The following is a 19,499-nucleotide window of genomic DNA, read 5'->3' on the forward strand; positions in this document are numbered from 1 at the left end:
AACGAGCGTAGATTTCTTGTTTGACGGGCTTCTATTGAATTATGTTCGATCATGCCACTGTGAGCGTATGTCGCTAGCTGCGGTTGTAATTGCCTCCCTGAATCATTTTGCAGTGTCTCAAGCTGCAGTAACAGTAGCTTCGCAAGAATATGCAAATGGCTTGTCATGCGTAGTGTTGTCACGTAGTCGTGAGGTTGACGAAGCCAGCAGTCGGCGTTTTCAAGACGAAACTCCGTATTTGGGCAAACTTGGGCCCAGGAGCTGAAAAGTTAAAGTACACGCAATACACGCTGCACAGTGATAGCAGCAAGCACTGTTGTCGGAAATCTCACGCGTCGGCATTTACATATGTTGCTTCGAAGATTCCAGCCTCATCATTGGTGGCCGCGTCAGTTCCAGAATAAACTCTGCTGTTCGCGTAATGGTCTCAAGCTTACCAGAAGATTCTAAAATAACCTGGAAGGTTGCCAGACACGCGGACACGGTGTTCGCAAGGCAGTGGTTATACGTGTAACGGACCGGTTACATAAAAATTTACGAAGAGGCACGCGTGCCAATATAGCAGACATAGAAATACATTTTATCAAACACGCAGCATATGTACTGCACACTAATTTATGGCTTACCAGGACATGCAGATCATGACAAATTAATTTATGATAGCTATTAATACTATTCGTGAAGGCTTCGTTCGCATTTAAGAAGCAGCCTGAGCGCGAAAGAACAATGCGGGCAGAAATTCTTTTCGCCACTGATTGGAGATGTGGGCGCTTGTTGTGCCGCTATCGCCGCCACTTTAGTCACTGTGCTTGCTCCGTGGAAAAATGTAGCTATTCATGCAAATTACGGAAAACAAATAGTTTCGACCTTTGTAACTTGCTATGTTCTGGAGAAGAAACTTGTTATTTTCTAGGGTCGGCAGTGGATGTGCCCGGCTCTGTGAAGTCAGCCATACCAACTTGGTAATCTTCATTCATATTTAGATCTTAAGCGACGCATCCTTTTAAAGGAATAGGGAGGGAGTTATGTCATAGCTAGCGTAGTTTCGGATTGCTCTGATGAATCATGTTGACTCTTTGGCAGCCATTTTATATTTGTGACCGTACGTTTACATGCTACTACAGCCAAAGTGCAGCTTCTGCTCAGCAGAAACATGTGCTGATGTCGCTCTGGGGAAAAAAAATCTCCAAGACCTGCGACAATCGTGTCCTGGTGTTCCTCCAGGTTAGGCGGCGAAGCGAGCGGACTTCTAACGTTCTGTTGCCATCTGCTGCCACAATTTTACGGGGAGGTTATTAACGTGCGTGAATGACGCTTAAGTAACCATGTAAAATAGATGTCGCTGGTGCTGGAAAACAACCTTCTTCACAATATTAAGGCCCCAGCTTTCAGACAGGGGAGCAATGTTATTTCCTCACCGGGCAGCGGCGAGCACTTCAAAGCTCCACGCTATCTGTATACTACACTACAGCCTGTCAGCCTAAAGTCCTATCACCAATTACCTGCGCCGGGTTCCCCTTCGGGGGGGGGGGGGCGAAGGTTCGTGGAAGCGCCGCCCCTCCCTAATTATGTCAATGTATGGCGCTGACATTGCGCGCCTCCCCCGAGTGGCAGCGCCCCCACTCCCTATTATGTCAATGTGTGGGGTTGACTTTGCGCCCCCACCCCTTTCAGATGAATAGGGACGGCGGCCACTCCCCCTGCCCCCCCCCCTCCCCGTGCGTACGCCTATGCCTATCACTATACACTATCAGCACCCTGTGAACATAACGCTAGCAAAAATTGCAAGATCGCGATGATGGGTCGGTTTCTAAGCTAAGCACGCGAGTAAGTTGCCAGGAGGCATGGACAAGATTTATATTTCTATTTTTATGACAGCTCTAAACCAACGGAGAAATTTCGCTGAGCGGATTGCAGCACGGAATAAACTCTTCGCATGAATGAGAGAAATTTCAGAGCTGGCAGCGTACAGTGTTGTTAGTAATTGTGGCCTTTGTGATGCGATGCTCCCTTTCTCGAAAATAGCGCCGTTAGATTAAATAACTGACTGCCTCACAGGGAAATTAGCATAGTGCTCGCATTCTATTCTGGTCTTGTGAATATCGTCTTGGTCACATCGTTGTTGGAACTTGCATCATTGCCGTTAGACAAAACTAGCATGCACATGGTGCGCGGCACCCCAACAAAGTCATTTTGCCTCTTTTTTGTTTTGTTTTGTATGAATAATAATGGTAACTATTTTTCGATTAGGTGGCGTATGTGATTTACATTCAATTTCTATTTATGCTTTTGCCGTTATTTTACACATCCATTTTTGCATATAACGGTTTGTCTATTACAGCAGAAGAATCTGGCTTACAATTATAGCACGCAACTTCTTCGGATACTTTATTATTCTTGCTTGCTTACATAAATATTATGATTAGACGGATAGACAATGTAAATAAAGTAGCTGGCAGGCGTCAACTCCTTGCTTTTGTACAGTGCGCTTATGTCCTGCGATGCTATTAGCGATGTTCCCCTTCATTTGAAGAACGCTGAAATGTAAGAAGAAAACGGACAAAAAAAAGCTGGTTTAGTTATTTATGCAGGAGGATATAGTGATAATCATAACTAATATTCAGGTTCCACCGAGAGTACTCGTAAACCGACAGCCTTTTTGCCTAACAATATTTGGTATGAATATCGCTTACTGCCTTTTTAAAAGCCTAAATTTTTGCAGAAAGCAATATCACTCCCTCTTTTCATACATTAAAAACGAAGCTTGTTTTGTAGCAACAAATGACAGAAGAAATGAGAAAGCTTGAGGGAGTAAAAGAAGGAACTGAGCTGAACACCTGCCTTCAGCTTTACGGAGCTTACTTCAATAGCATTGCATTGTCTCTACGATGAATCTGCTCAGTGTTTATCCTGTGTACCTGCACTTTACTAGCTTGTAGCAAATGTCATCACTGCCGCAGTAAACCACTGGCTTCATCGTCCGTTGCTATTTTGATAAGAAACAACGGCAACGAATCCCCAAAGCTTATTTGTATTTATGTAACAGTTAATGTATTTTATGTAACATTTCGCAATGCGCCCAGAATGTTTTAGTTGTGTCAGTTTTACCTCTACTAACTAGTGTTCAATATTAGGATTAATCATGAAGCCTAATGCGCTCACCAAAGAGAAATTATGTCTCACATGTACAATAACGTGCATGTGTATGGTTAGAAAATAATTATTAACGAAATTACAGATTAGCCGTTATAATCGACACTTATTGTGCTTACTTGTTTCACTCGTTGACGCATCGTAGGAAGGGTTGAGGATGAGTGGTGGGTCCCTGCATGTGCAATTTGTCAACAATGATGAGCAACTCTTGTAGATGTTGCGGTAATTATGCATGATGCCACAATGTCATTATCATGACTTTGTTTAACTAATATAGAAATGAATTCAGCATAAAGGAGTGCTGCTGTGAGGGTTTCTGTATGCCAGTAAATGAGTGCTACAGCATGATGTGTGTACCAGTGCGAGTTCTAGGTGACGTATGTGCACCCGGACAGACATACAGACAGACAGAAAACGAACATTATTTGATCCTGAGTAGTTACTAACAGGATCCCCGGCGTACGTTTATGTCAGTACCCGGGTTGTGCACAGGGATGGCTTATGGCTCTCCCACAGTGCAGTATACAGTACTCTGAGTCGTCAACCTTTTTTTCTGAACACACATCTACAGGTCTTCTGTCTTCATAGATTCGGGACGGCTTACAGCTCTCCAAACAGAATGAGTACATGCAGTCCTCACCGACCTCCTCTTTTTCTAAACGGAGTTCGCACCAGTAAAGACTACAGAACCTATAGAACCGGGGATAATGTTTTGCGACAGGTGCACACAGCTATCCTGTAGTGGAGTAGCTGTAGTACTCTAAATAGTGTAAATTTTTTTCTACAGCCGCAGCGCTAACAGCAAATAGCAAGAACAGTGCGTCAATTAGGACCAGGACAGTGTCTGTAAGAGAACCTACTTGGAAATTATTACACAAGCAAGACAACCGCACATTGACAACAACCAGTCTTAAAGATCGATGGTTCCACCATGTGTAGTGTTGAATTGGACATTACAATTACTGACTCAATAGAACGAGGTTGCATGCAAAATCCATGAGCAATCGACCGCATTTCATAAAAGCAGTCCTGATAAAGGAATAGAATCGGAAATACTAAGTTAGTAGCTTCTTTGGTTGTGCAATGTTCAAGTGTCTTCATGCTGTTATTTTGTTTCTTCTCTGTGCACGCGACAAAAAAACACAGTACAGATAATTCGTGCTGACTGAAGTGGTAGTGCAGAGGATCAGTAGTGTATAGCAACGTGCCAATTAAACTCACACTTCCTCATGAATGTGAAATTCAGTAAAAGGAAATGACGGTCGCCCAAGCCAAACCATGTTTATAATGTCTTCCCCCCGACTGAAAGAAATACTTACTCTGCGTTGCGTCGTTTGCGGATCAAAACGAATGCGGCTACTGCGGCTGTAATCAGGACAGCCAAAGCAAGAACTACCCCTGTCGCAATGCCGGCAATAGATTCAGAGCCTGCAAAGCAACGAAAAAAGATATACAAATAATCCTAAATAACCATTATCAATGATAATAGAAATTGCCGCGTTGCCCGCAGAACCAATATAAGGCTCTCCACTTTCACAGTGCAATTGTGACAAATTAGGCCATGGACAGCGTGAACTGCCAAATGAATGTCCATCATAGAAGAAAAATGAATTGAATTGAAAGGAGGGTGCAACCAAATGGTAACTGCGCTTCTGAAAGTTTTTACCTAAAGCAACAGTTGAAAATTTGTAGAATTATCTCTATATTGACTATCCGCCTCATGCGCTGGTATGGTGGCGTCACTGTTCACCTCAGCTGGTGACAGGCGAAAGAAAAAAGCGAGTGCCCTTCTCAACAATTTCCAGTGCAGCCAATGCATTTTGGGGTCAACGGCCATGCTTCAGCCACCTACTTCTGCACGTTTATTCGTGGGTCATGAGATGAAATACAAGATTGCTTCATACCAGACGCTGTTCCGTGAGCAATATCTGTGGCTCCTAGCGCTACAGCCGTTCGATTACGGGACTGCAAATTGTGCTACCTACATTGTGAGATCCACCGATATAACCGCAAACCATACGACAGTATATTAAAACAATATATCACTGGGCTCCCATATACGGACTCTATCGCATTTAACAAATCGATACGAGGCATTCTGCACAAGGGTCGTTAAAGCAGCACCCTGTAATGCGACAATTAAAATCATGATCTTTGTCTTGCACGTCAACTTGCGAGCATTTTGAGGCAAAGGGTGTGTTGTTATCGTTCTTGGGTTGGCTAAGGTTGCTTTCGGTTCGGAATACTGTTTGCACAGAGGTGATCGGGGGTGCATGCAGTTACTTGTTATGGTGCACATTTGTTGCTTCTAGAAACGCATATTATGGAATGTTTTACACACCAACTGTAGAATGTAATATATACGAGAGATTCATTGTTCACGCATACATAACGCCGTGCTAGTTCTGACTGATGCCATGCGTAATTAAAAACTAATGTGATATAGGACAGCGGTGCAATTGAGGAAGGCCATTGGACTGTTTTCGAGAAACGTGTGATTACAATGCAGTTTGGGAATTGGGGAAACGTCTTCTGAAGCTTCGTTTCCCTTTTTTTGTGTGAATCTAGCGCACTATGTGCGGCTGAATGAAGCTTCTTAAAACATAAGAAAAGTTACATTTCCAGTTTCTTTATTTTGTGTCTTGTATTGATGAGTGCTCTATGTACTGGTGCTGAATTAAACAAATGGGCTATGCGCGCTTTTGTACTCTGCCAAGCAGGCATAAAACATTATTGTGCGTCGTTGGCGTACCATGAAAGGGGGCAACAAAAATTAAGACGATTCTTTATAATGCAAGATGACTTATTCTATCTGCCCTGACAAACAGATGAAGTGCAAGCGCACAAGTGACGCGACACACACGCAATTGATTGATTGACTGAAATGAATTTTATGAGGTCCTGCGGGACGCGCCCTAGCCTAATGCATTGCATAATTTTATTGCGCGTGTGTCCACTGCGCGCTAGGACACACATGCAATAAAGTTATACAATGCATTACGAGCACGCAAGACCGTTAAAAAACCGACACAAACCTTTGGAAATAAGTAAAATAAAACAACATACGTATTCAATGGAAAGGGTGGAAAATGGAGCAGCGCTGACATGCAAAGATGAAAAAGAAACATAAGAATTAATGCAGAAATGGGGAGGATAGCCTTGTCTGCGGTAACTTCTGTGGGGCTCACGCACTAGGTATTCGCCGCCGTTCACCGTGCATGGTGCCACTTGTACAGCTCAAAGCAGAAGTGCACTAGGCGGATAGGCATGGAAACACATTTTTAATTTGGTGTACAGTTACTACCGGCTATAACTTGAAAATGTCTTCTTCGACGCATGCAAATTGGAAAAGCTGATACATAAAAGACAGAAAATCAGCATGATATCTCATAAAGTTTCCGAAGTACTATTGGTCTGCTTTTTTGCTGTATTTAGCGATTGCTCCTACGTGAGACAACGAGCATAACACCGTCATCTTTGAGCACCACAGTCGCACCGAATAGCTGAGCAACTCCTGTTGTCTATTGTTGTCATTGGCTACAGCAGGAACCCCAACACCCGCACCAGTCATCACGACCACCAGATATGCGGCGAAACAACCACGAAGAGCCGAGCACTCGACGGTGATCGTGTCTTCAATGCATGAAGCACTTGCTGGACGTGAAAACGGTTAAGTTCTGGTCAGAAAGTGATGCCAAATTTCTTTTAAAGCAGCCGCACTGAAAACGAGAGAGAAAGCCATGAGGACAAATGCGTTGCGCCGAAGGCTTTCCTTTGAACGTCACCGTGACCATGGCATGTTACTTGGGGTAACCATCCTATGCACATAAAAATGGCCTGTGAAACATCCTTGGTAAAAAAAGATAAACAACAGGACACAGGTCTCGCCACATGAATAGTACGCAGGCCGTTGGGTATTTTACATAAACGAAAGTAGAGATGGAATTCCGCTTGCAGGCGTTTGCTCAGCCAATAGGGGTCAAATATGTTGGCAGTGGAGCTCTCCCTCTGTCGGCATGGTAACAGGGCACATCAATATCTCGTCGCTCTTTCATGGAGAACCGATTTGAAAGAAAATTAGTTCGAGCAAAACTCTCTTTATGGGGTTACCTGAGAGCCTCCTGCATGTAACCAGCATTCGCAATGGGGCCCTGATGGTTGGTCTAAGCTAAAGAAAAGAAAGAGGTGCGCATTTTTCCCCTTGCGCCTGATAAGCAAACGAGCGTTTGCTGTGAGAGAAAATTGTATTTACACTAAATAAAAAGCGAACACATTTCATCAATTTTCCTTCAAAGATGGTCAGCACAGAAAAGGTACCTTTTGAGGCAAGCTTGCCCATGTCCGGCATGGTTCTGGTCAACACATTGCAGCGGCGGCCTTCGTAACCGTCACGACAGTCGCAGGCCGGACTTGGTGCTTTTGGAGTCCACCCACATATACCGCCGTTGAGGCAGAAATAATGTGGGCATGCTGAAAGTACAGAAACAACGAAAACATTCTATAAGAAATCATGAAAAAGTATACAGCAATCAAGCAGTCTGAAAAGGAGCCGCCGTGGCACAGGGGTTACGGCGGCCGGCTGCTGACCCGAAAGACGCGATTACGATCCCGGCCAGCGTGGTCACACTTTCGATATAGGCGAAATTTGCTCCAATTTGCTTAGATTTAGGCAAACGTTAAATTACGCTGGATGGTCTAAATTTGCGGAGCGCTCCACAGGGGCGTGCCTCATAAATATATAGTGGTTCTTGAATGTACAGCCGCAAAGATTGTTCTAATAAAGCCACCTGAAGACTTAAAGAGCGTTGTGCTTTCTTTAGCAAGTTGTGGATATGGACGTATTATGTAGAACTAGAAGTTTGTAAATACAAGACAAGAAATTCCTTTGTTGAGTTGGCGGTTCATCCAACTTAAAAGTAGGACTACCTCAAATGCAAGTCACAACTAAATGGGTCCAAGACACTTAGGCCAGAGGAAGGAGCGTGGAGAGTTGGGCGAGTTGGGCGAGCTCGACCAGAATGAGGCCAGAGAAAGCATAGGGGTGATAGATTGTTACGTAGTATAGTAACGTAAATTGGAATCAGCTAAAGTGGACGAGAAATGACCATTCCGTAGGTCGGAATTTTCGCCAACTTTCATTCTTTACAGTTTACGTCATTATTACTACACTACAGTTAAAGTCAACAATAAATTCCGCTATACTTCCTCGGGCCTAATTGCCTTGGATTCATTTGATTGTGTGTAACGAAATTCCCTTTCGTTCACGGCAATGCAAATTTTACTGGTAGTACCTCCCCCCCCCCCCCTGTCAATCGGGCAGGAGCGACTTGTACTGGCCGGTTGGGTCACGCGTTCAGGTTATATGATTGCGTTGTTTTGCGACTGCTACAGAGCACCTCCAGTACAATTAGCTTACTATAAAAGTGGGGCAATATGCGTACCTAATAAACGCGACTCGGTAGTGTCGATGATGTGGTTTGTTATTGGTACTGACCACGAATTGAATGTAGGTGGCGAAAAACGCCTCCAAGTGTCGTAAAAATAATGAGAAAGGTAATGAAAGAGCGACGTAAAAGAAACGGATGTAACAAGGTGTTACACCCGAGTACCCTGGTAAAAACTATAGGAGAAGAGGAAGCCATATATTTATGCACCATCGCTATTTTTTTTATTCGCATCGTTATGAGCCAGTGAAAGGCTGATCCTTGTGAACAAGCGATAACAGATATTGTCTACAACCTTGTGAGGTTTATGGGCATATTGTCTGTTGATGTAGGCGTTTCCGAAATCTCATCCCTTGTGCATCTTGCGTAAACATCTGGGACCGAATCCACAAAAATTCTATTTCGTGAGTGCGCTTTGCCAACGGTCAGCCGGCTTCGCTAATGATATGTTTTTGCATCGTCATTGGCTGAACTATTTTCTTGAGAAAATTTTAGCGCAAGACGTTTTTGTAAATACGGACCCTGTTTTGTTAGAAAAGCGGTGCTTTCAGCAAAGGTGATAGTGATTGTTCTTTAAGTTCCATGTACAGTCTTCCTTAGTTTCGCGCCTAATTTCACGTGCAGAATTGGCGAGTTAACGTGAACATGGCAGCATCAAAGTATATTGGTACACACACAACCCAGATATGGTTTGAATTCTATGCAAGGTACTTTAGTGGTACTTTAATGGCTTCTTCCTATTTGGTTTTGTCAGCTGTTAACCAAAGGTCCGAACTTATCACGGATGTATTGTTGTGAAATGCTTGGCATTATTAGCAAACAATAATTTTTATCGAGAAAATCGTGTGTTCTACCACAAATGATCACTAAGGAAGCGTAACGTCTACGTATAATTGGTCATGTAAAGGGCGTAATAACATCTGTGATATAACATGTTGCATGACACGGTAGAAACCCAACTAACAAAGGATACGACAGAACACAGAACTGACACACCCTTTAAGCACCAAGTGTACGCGTGTGTGTATATAACAAGGGTGACACCCTTGATATACAATATGTTAAAGCAACGATTCCAATGTTCATCATTCAGGAAGTTCCGAAATAACAGCTAGTCGATGCTTCTAAATCAGATCTTTTCATTTTGTGCATAACAATCTTCATTAGCAACACTCAGTTTCTGGGTTAAGTTATTGTGAAAAAATTACACAAAGTGATCGTTTGTCATCACAGGAACAATCTTTTACAGTAGGGGTACACCTAAGGAGTGGGGTGGTCTATTTCTAATGTGCAGTACTTTAGACATTTCAAGATAATGCTAGTGAATAGCAGAATCACAGCACGAGCACGCAACAGGCACTCAATCTTACCGCGACATAACGATTCATCGGAGCCGCCATCGCAGTCCTCGCGTCCATCACAGAGGAGAGACCGGGGCATGCAAGTGCCAGGGTAGCCAGTAGCGCAGTAGAATTCATTTTCTTTGCATTGCATGGTGCTTCCTGCAAACAGGGGTCAACAGGAAAGCCGAAGACTAGACAAAGAACCGAACAATGAATGGTAATACATAGTTCTCGCACCATGGGAGACGTTCAATGATCAACAGCTGAGAGATATTCTTGCACACTTATTGGTGGTCGTCCAATGGAAAACACAGTATGGATCCTAGCTATGGGAACGCTATTAGGTAGAGTTCCGTCATCAGTCACGAGAAAGACGACTAGAAAATGAGCAACGACGAAGTTAAGATGACGGTTATATTTTTAGCTAGTTCAAAAACACTATTTTACGAATGCGTTTCGATGACGCCATATTCGGCTGTTACTTTGCCGTTTTCCATCTTGTAATAACTAAACGAACAGGGCTACAGTGAATGTATACCAATGAAAACGGTTGGGTTGGTGCACTCGACGTTCCCTGGCATTACCAAGTCACGTAACGAGATATAAAAACCAGAAAATATTTGTTTAATAGCCAAGGTGGTGGCGCCCACGTGTATTACGTGACATCGTCCATAGAATGCACTCGCTTCCAGTACTACTTAAAAGTTTAGTTCGAATAACCAACCTATGACAGTTCGGTTCGTGTACCATTAACATTATGTATGTATGTATGTATGTATGTATGTATGTATGTATGTATGTATGTATGTATGTATGTTTGTATGTATGTATGTATGTATGTATGTATGTATGTATGTATGTATGTATGTATGTATGTATGTATGTATGTATGTATGTATGTATGTATGTATGTAATTGTATCCATGTATGTATGCATTTATTTCAGGTTGTTTCGCTGAAATAATGCTTGCTCGATTTCCGTAACATGTCACAAGATTTTACGAAAATGCATGTTAATAAAGACTCAAGAGCCAGTGCCCTATTGAAGAGAATGAGGATGTTTCATTTTTACGCAACACGGAAAACGCCAAAGACGACGAAGAATTACGGCAAAATCAATAAGCAAACGTGAAGAAAAAATTATTTTTATACTTCTCACCGCACTTCTCGTCCAGTCCATTCGGACAGTCCTTAACACCATCACATAGCAGTGCAGATGGAATGCAAGTGCTATCGTCTCCGCAGCTGAATTCGCCACGTCGACACTCCACGGCTGGTTTCGGCTCGGCAGGGGCCGGCGTTTCAGTCGCCACTGGCACCGGTGTTTCACTTGGCAGTGGTTCAGGAGCCTCACTTGGTACTGGTTCAGGAGTTTCGCTTGACACTGGTCCGGGAGTCACACTTGGCCGTGATTCCGAAGTAACGACTTGTGCGGGCACTGTAGGCGGCTCTGGTAGGAGAAATTAATTACTTCCTGAATATAATTCGGACTATAAGATGAACTTCATACGCCATCTATTTGCTCTGACACATACATATTCTTGTAGATAATGGGAGCACAACGCAGCTTGAGACCGAAAGAAGATCAGAAGATACGATAGCCATTATCCATAAAAGACTTCCCAATCACGCGATAACCACCCCGCCAATGCTCTGTGTGGTCCGCTCTTCATTTTTAAGCTTATCTACTATCCTAGTTGAAGATTATAGTATGGCGTTGTGATTCACGCAATGTGGAGTATAAAAATACTCTCTCGGTAAGCGTAGAGCATTCTTTGTACTTAGAGTGATAGTCTGTGTATAGAAGTCGACAGCAAGGTGTAAGGCAGTCATATGTAAGGCCGTGTCCCAGAGCAGGGCTGGGCAAAGATACTCAGAAAAGTATTCCGGAATACAGATATCGAAATACATGAACTGGACGCCTAAAATACAGATACTGAGATACATTTCCTTTTAACGTAATGGGATATTTCGGAGATACTTTTGCAATAAGACGAAAAAAGTATTCCGGAATACAGTTACAGTGATACAGTTAATGGAATACTTTTTTTATTTGAAGGATGCTCATACTGCGCAAAGACACTTATTAGTGCAGCATAATGTTGTAATTAAAGCTACAGTGCATCGAAACTTTCAGTTCATTTATTTATTTATTACAGTACCCTCAGCGCCATTAAGACATTGCAGGGGGGGGGGGGTGGACAAAGTACATAATTAGCAATAATGACATAATTACAAGTATCAATTGAAAAAAAATACACTATTTCACAGCAACTGTAACAAGGATTGGACACCGAAATCGACATACTTGGCGAACAAACTAAATTATGCTAGAAATAGCACACTTTATGCAAATCACTCGAATCACTAATGAACACTAGTGAATTGAGAAAAAGTATGCATTTACTTTGCACATAAGATCTGCTTTGCTGAGAAGGTTACTCTGTGAGCATCTCAAATAGGCTGTCTTCTAACAGCGTCGGTTCAGCCTCAGCACAAGACTCACTAAAGAAAAAAAGTCTGTCTACCGCTGAAGGCGAGCACAAATTCGTGTTATAGTGAATAAATATCGCCTTCATAGCCGGATTGCCCTGCAGCGTGGCGATATCTCTTCTCGGGTCATCTAGATACCGAAACGCTTCCGCCCTCACTTGGGTTGTTCTGACTGTTCAGAATCCGAAGTCTGTCCCCATCTTCGGAACCCTAAGCCGTCTGACCCTGTCGGTTTCAATGAAGCTGTCACCACCACCGACGCTACCAGGGGGGGGGGGAACCTGCTACCACAAAAGACTGTTTCACGCATGTAATCAATTAGGAACGCACCCTGACATTGGAGAGGTGGCTGAAAGCGCTTCAAAGATTGCCATCTTCTAGTCCCTTCCGCAGCGACTACGGGAACTGCTTTTGGAAGTGCCGCCGCTTTGAGAACTGAATGCACGTGAAGCATTGCAAAGCCTGTTCCAAGGCGGTATCCGCGCGGGAGGTCGCGAAGTAATAGCTTGCCACCTGAAAAAAATTAGGCGTGCTGCACTGACCTTGAGAGACAGCGACTTTCGTCGGCAGAGGCCGACAACACTGCCCCCGCGATTCTGCCGTCTGCGGCGACGCGCGCTTTACCACATGGACCATTCTGTGCTTGAGCGGAAACCATCGCCGCCCTATCTGTCGGCGACCGGCGGCGCGCCTTTGCTTGTCTTGGCACGAAAAAGAATAAAACACTATTCCCCCATTGGAAACACACCTCAACTCATTTCCGACACAAAAAAAAAACAATGTAGCGAGATACCCGTGTCCAGCATAGTATCGCAATACAGGCGATACATCGTAAATATATTTCACTACTGAGATACAAATACATTTTTCAAATGTATCTCTATACAGAAATACAGGTACTCAAAAGTATCTCTGAAATACTATCGCGATACTCTTGTATCGCGATACTGCCCAGCCCTGTCCCAGAGCACCTTCATTTATCGTTCAAGTGGATGACACCAGCGTTAGATGTCGACTATGAGCTCGCTCACGCTGGCAAACTAATGCAAATTTTCACCCGCCAGTGTTAGACAATGGTCTTCCACCACCACCGTTTGCTTATCTACCTTCAGCCGAAATATGGGGCAGGGGGGTGCGAAAGACTTATCAAGAAAGTTGTACGTACGCCGCTCTACAGACCAAGCGCAGCCCAAGTTTCTCTTGTGGTTCTGAGAAACGAATGTCTTTAGTGGAAGCGCAAGGTGTTGCGAATCGCATATAAACGCGAAAATGACGTTCGTCGCTATAAGTTCACGCGATTGGCAACAGAAGAATTATTAGAAAAGAGAATAAATTGGTGAATGTAAGACTACGCCTTAGAACATGACACAAGAAGGAAGTGGACAGGACCAGCGCAGACTCTCAGTCTGCGCTTGTCCTGTCCACTTCCTTGTTGTGTCATGTTCTAAGGCGTAGTTTTACATTCACCATGTCCTACCAAGTAGTCCTCACCGCACGCTCCATGAGAGTGTATTCTTTTATTTATAATTTCTGGCAAATCGCCACCTTTTGCTGTTCCTACATATGAACACGGGCTAGAGTTGCCGGTTCCGAAGATCCTTAACTCTTCTTAAAGCACGCACCTACAGCAATATTTAAGTAGGTTTGAATTAGTCGTTGAGCAGATGCGACAGTCGTAGAACCAACAGGTTTGACGCAACCAAAAAGTGAACAGGGCACGAGCCACACGATAGCGACGTGCTCCTGAGCGTGCAAAGCTTCTTCCTCAACACTGTCCGATATTGAGATGAAGAAATATAGCCGTGCAATCGGAGACAATCTACAATATCCAGAGATAAGGCCATTCGGATGTTCTCTTTTAACAAAGAAGCTGTGATAGCTGGGCGTAGAGCATGTAGATATGCCCCAAAACTATCATCATCATGAACGGGCATATGCCAGAGAACTTGGGCAGATCCCACTAATCATCACTACGGCGTGGTCTGTAATAACCTTGAGAACGAGGACAGAGAGAGAGAGAAGGAAAGAGAGACACAAACAGAGTAAGGTATAGAGGAGGGCGAGTTGGAATTGAGGCATATTGTAAAAAGTCAGTGCAAACAAGACGGAGCAGAAGAATAGAAGGACACAGTACTAGCACTGTCTAACAACTGAAGTATAATGAAACAAAAATTAACACGACGAAAGCCAACACATGCGTGCGCAGAAAAGTTAGGTGGCACCAAAGAAATGGTTTAGCTTAGCTTGCGTACTTCGCAATCTAGTAGACAAACAGACCGTTCAGATGTACAATGATTACCCTCGTTTTGCGATAATGAACGCTTCAGCAAGTTCACGCGCCCTTTTGTGCTTATGTTTCAGTATAATAACAGTGTTACTGAAATGCGGTTTGCATCTGTCATAAATTGTTTCAACCTCCAGCGGGAATGTTCCGCGCATCGAAGGACTTTCGGTAACGACGAAGAAAGTAACGTGAGTGAAATGGAACACGCTCTGAAACATGGATGCTGAGTTTTGCGTGTCCTTTCTCTGGCGCCTTTAGGTGCCGGAGCGTGGTTTTCCCACAGCATCCACATGATCTCCATCGGGCCGAAAGGTGTGCCGTCGGCGTTCCCTTTAAAATATTACTGTGCGGGCGAAGTCTTTCGTTGATGCACTTGCTGGAATGGCTTCTATACCTTTCCACAGTAGAGGGGGATCCTATAGACCAAACTAACGGAGAAGGAAACGACGGGATTGCAACGTTTCACAATGCAACCTACACCCGCTATTCCTCTAGCCCTGTTCTCAATCGCAGCACAAGCTTTTCAAACTTTTTCCTCCGAAGAAAATAGAACGTCGACGTCAAAACTTTTAGCTATCTTCATAAACCGATGTGACAGCCGGTGCACGTAAGGCATGATAGCATATTTCCTGGGCTTATGCAAATGCATCAACGAAAGAGTTCGCCAGCACAATAATACTTTAAAGGAAAGGCCGATGTCACACCTTTCGGCCCATTGCAGATCATGTGGATGCAAAGCGTTCTTCAGTAACACTATTATGCTGAAACATAAGGACAAAAGGGCGCGTGAACTCGCTGAAGCGTTCTTTATCAGACACGAGATTGATGATTGTATATCTAAACCGTCTGTCTGTCTGCTAGAATGCGAGGTAGGCAAGCTCAACCATTCCTTTGACGTCGCCTAAATTTTCTGCGCACGCATGTGTTGGTTATTGTCGTGCTCATTTTTGCTTCACTAAACTTCACTTGTTAGACAGCGCTCGTACTGTGTCCTTTTATTCTTGTGCTCCGTCTTGTTTCAGCTTTTTTTTAACACGAAAGTGTTTTATGCCGGGGTCTACCAAGACTTCAGTGACGTATTTCCGTCACGGAAATGACGTCGAAAAAATGTACACGATCAGATGGCAAAGAAAAAAAGCTCCGTCAACGGGCATTGAAACCACGACCGCTCGGTCCGCAACAACAGATGCCGGGGGCGCTATCCACTGCGCCACGGTCGCAGACTCTAGAATCTTTACAGACGCGCCTTTTATATCTACCACTCTCCCGATCGGCGGGGTGGTGTTGCCCTGTGGTAGCGGCAAAGTAAAGTAAGTCATCATTACCGTGGCCTCCGCGATTAGTACCTGCAACGTGTTACACTCGTCCTATTCGGCGCGTTTTACCCCCGTATTTGGAATCGCTCCTCGACTTGATCTTGACTTGCCACCGCCTTGCACAGCGTGTTCGGAACGCGTTTGTGCTGCCTTGGCACAGCCTAAAAGCAGCGCGTTCGAAACGTGTTGAAGGCGGTTGCAAGTCAAGTTCAAGTGAAGGAGCGTTTCTGAATACGGGGGTTAGATAGAAGTGCAATTTTGTCAATGCTTTAACAAACCGGGAGGTGGCGACTTTAACGCAAGCGTCGTAAAAGCGTCGGCCTCGCTCATAGCATCAGGCTAATCAAAGCAAAAATAGCTCTGCGACGCGCGCGTGCCTCACCTGGCTGTAACACCGCGTACCCCCCCCCCCCCCTACGAGCTCGCCCCAAGAAAAATTGCGGCCGGGCTATCGGGGCAGCACGACGCGCTTTGCGTTTCCCTCTAGTGCTGCCGTGGTGTTCAATCACATCAATTTTAACGTGCCGCAGGATGGCAACCAAGTTCTGCGTCCAATATGCGACGATCTTCTGGCTATCACAACTCGTTCTCTGATTACGCTTTCATCGTTAACTACTACAGCTACCACAAGGGCTTGTTTAATCGTTGAACATGGACGTTAGTCGTCGACATGGAGATGTACTACCAAGCATCAAAGTGGGCGCACCTACGTTAAACTGTGCTATAGCTGCCAGACATCAATATACATTGTGCAAACTCTTTTATATCAATGTACAGTAAGCATTCAGTTACTTGTATAAGGGCACGTTTTACTTTCGTGTTATTCCGATTCCTATGACGGAAGGATCAACCATGCTTTTTTGCAATATACAGAGAGACGGAAAGAAAGATATAAAGAATGAGAAATATTCTTCCCGAAAAATGATTCTTTGCAAAGCGGGATTCGAAACCGTGTACCCTCAGTCTGGAGGCGAGCGTCCTAACCACTCGGCTATCCAGGCACGCTAGCTCAGCATAGCATAGCCTTGTAGAGTACAGTGTATCAAGGGGGTATTAAAGGGAAGTGAGCCTGAGGAGGAGAGATGTGATGGTGAGGAGGAGGGAAAGGAGGATGGAAGAGACTAAAGCATAGCATTAGCCCACATTTAGAGTGAGGGTCTGGTTTTACCTACAAAAGCAATAGGTTATGTGAAATTCTGTGTTCAAGTGAAGGATCTTTGAAACTATGAACTGTGAAATTTTGTGTTTAACTAATGAAGGAAAAGCTTTGGGCTTTTCGAAATTCGTCACTTCCTTGTCACGAGTAGTTCCGGTTAACAGAATGGCCGTGTTTTCTGTGTGCCGAGAGCGATCAGTTTCGATTTGGCCCTTAAAATTTGATTATGAATATCGCGAATTGCCTGCAACTTTCGTGATTTGCAAGCAGTAGGTATGCCAATAAATTGGCACGCACTACAACTTTTCTGTGTAAACGACTGCGCTTAAGTTAATTATTAAGAAGTTAGTTGACCAGTTTTTGTTATTCTCGTCAATGTCATTTTAGTTGCGGCAAATATTTCCGCCTCGACATAGGGCTCGTGTGCGAAAACGGCTGGAGCGTGACTGCAATCGAATTTTTATTAAAATCGGTATTGTCTAAAAAACAGTCTGTATAACTAAAAACGCAACAAAGGTAGCCAGAGTTGCGATCGCCGTGCCTAGGCTGACATCTTTGCGTTAAGATTCTTACATCCTTCACGACATATTGAACCAGTGAATGGTAACAGAAACGTGTTCTTAAAAGCGGACCATACACGCTTACAGATATATGTGAAAATAAATAAAAATTATTGGATATTTGCTCTTCTATTTGTACTTTATAGCTCGTTATTTCAAGTATGTGCGTTTCAGATTTTCCTCTAGGCACTACTCTGTCTTTTCATTTTTTTCTTTTGAACGATCGGTAAAGCATATTACCTGATAGTGACGATTAATCATAAGTGTTTATTTTCAAACATTAGCACTTAGCGTAACACTCAACGGAACTGAACACGCTTGAAGCGAGAGATTCGGGTCTAAAACAATATGGCCTCTGTGACTATTCATCGTTTTATTTCCTTGAAGCCGCAGTTCGTTCGCTTTGTGAACTACAGCATAAAACACATTTTTGATTACTCCGTGATAGGAATCAATATAGCACGAAAATGAAACTTGTCTTAAGAGAAGTAGTTGATTGTTTATTCATGTTTGTACATCCTACGTGTTTATTCTGCATGATTGTTTAATATGGATGCATCGACGGATTGTGCCACCAAGCACATTTCCATCACGACGACTTACGTCCGTGAACATGATTGAACCTTTTTGGTAGTTGAAGGATCTAACATACACCAATGCACATCATATAGTGAATCCCATATACAAGCACACGATAAACACTGGTACTCGGTATGCACACGTTCAAATCGTCGTCACTTGAGAAGAAAAACGGCAAGATGTACGCTGCCGAGTAATAGGGTAATCTGGGCTTCTGCTCGTGCATATACACTACCATACAGTGCTTCAGGGACGTGAGAGGTGGAGTTCGTAGCTTGAGCCGTGAACGCTCGAATGCGTTCCATTTCACGCTAGCGTCTCTTTCACGGAGAAGGTGTGAGGCATATAAGGCGCGTTCGTAAAGACTCGTGTATGCGGCTTCTTAGCGCAGTGGGTAGACCGCCCGAAACTTATTGCCGCGGACCGAGAGGTCATAGGTTCAACTCCCACGTCATCCCCCACGTCATCCCATGACAGAATAAAGGTGAGACACTGTCTATCCGTGTGACTTATCCGTCTATCGGTATGGCCTATCTGCCTATCTGTATTTTGTGCCTTACAAGGCGCATCATACGTGAGCTGAGTCTTGAACCCTTCCAGGGCAACCTTGAACGTACCTGGTGTTGTAACTATTGTGGTGAGCGCAGTCTCTCCGCATTCGCCACGTCGTACGTCGATGTCATCGATGATGACGTCACTTCGGCCACGTGCATTCTCACCGCTGATTACAACCTGCGCAATGTGACATGAATCCACGACGGGAAAAGTCAAAGTATTATTACCGTTATGATGAGAAAATGAAATAATGTAATTGGTTCTGTCGTGACATTTCGCAGTTTCGTTTACGCTGATATATACCCAATCCGCAATACAGTCGCTGATGTTTTTAAAGTTTCAAAACCTAATAAGCCAGCTTGCGTTTGCGTATGTCATTTGTATTTGAAAGAGAAATCCTTTAAAAAATCATACATTGTAGAACAATGTATTTGTGCAAGACAATGTGGTAATTCGATTTTATCAACTGCATCGCTTGATATAGCAAATGCAGCGCAAGCCCCCACTGGTTTGTTGCGACTATCTGCTGAAGTCAGAAAGGCTATGGGTGTTGTAAAGTTACTGACGCACCTTACGATCTTCACTCCGGAAAAATTTCTGCGCGATGAAGCTGAGC

General features: G+C 43.9%; 1 protein-coding gene across 1 annotated transcript in view; it reads right to left on the reverse strand.

The window, feature by feature from the left end:
- Positions 1 to 2,424: 2,424 nt before the first annotated feature.
- LOC119383808 (MAM and LDL-receptor class A domain-containing protein 1-like) overlaps positions 2,425 to 19,499 on the reverse strand; it is a 109,039-nt gene continuing 91,964 nt past the window's right edge. Inside the window, exons 6-12 of the mRNA XM_049412965.1 lie at positions 18,946 to 19,060; positions 11,100 to 11,390; positions 9,968 to 10,099; positions 7,471 to 7,623; positions 4,473 to 4,581; positions 3,273 to 3,325; positions 2,425 to 2,537 (exon numbers count right to left, since the gene is read on the reverse strand). Of these exons, the coding sequence (XP_049268922.1) occupies positions 2,524 to 2,537; positions 3,273 to 3,325; positions 4,473 to 4,581; positions 7,471 to 7,623; positions 9,968 to 10,099; positions 11,100 to 11,390; positions 18,946 to 19,060 (867 nt within the window). The 3' untranslated portion in view covers positions 2,425 to 2,523. The remainder of the gene's footprint in view (positions 2,538 to 3,272; positions 3,326 to 4,472; positions 4,582 to 7,470; positions 7,624 to 9,967; positions 10,100 to 11,099; positions 11,391 to 18,945; positions 19,061 to 19,499) is intronic.

This window comes from Rhipicephalus sanguineus, chromosome 2 (assembly GCF_013339695.2).
Source record: "Rhipicephalus sanguineus isolate Rsan-2018 chromosome 2, BIME_Rsan_1.4, whole genome shotgun sequence".
NCBI classification, from domain to species: Eukaryota; Metazoa; Arthropoda; class Arachnida; order Ixodida; family Ixodidae; genus Rhipicephalus; species Rhipicephalus sanguineus.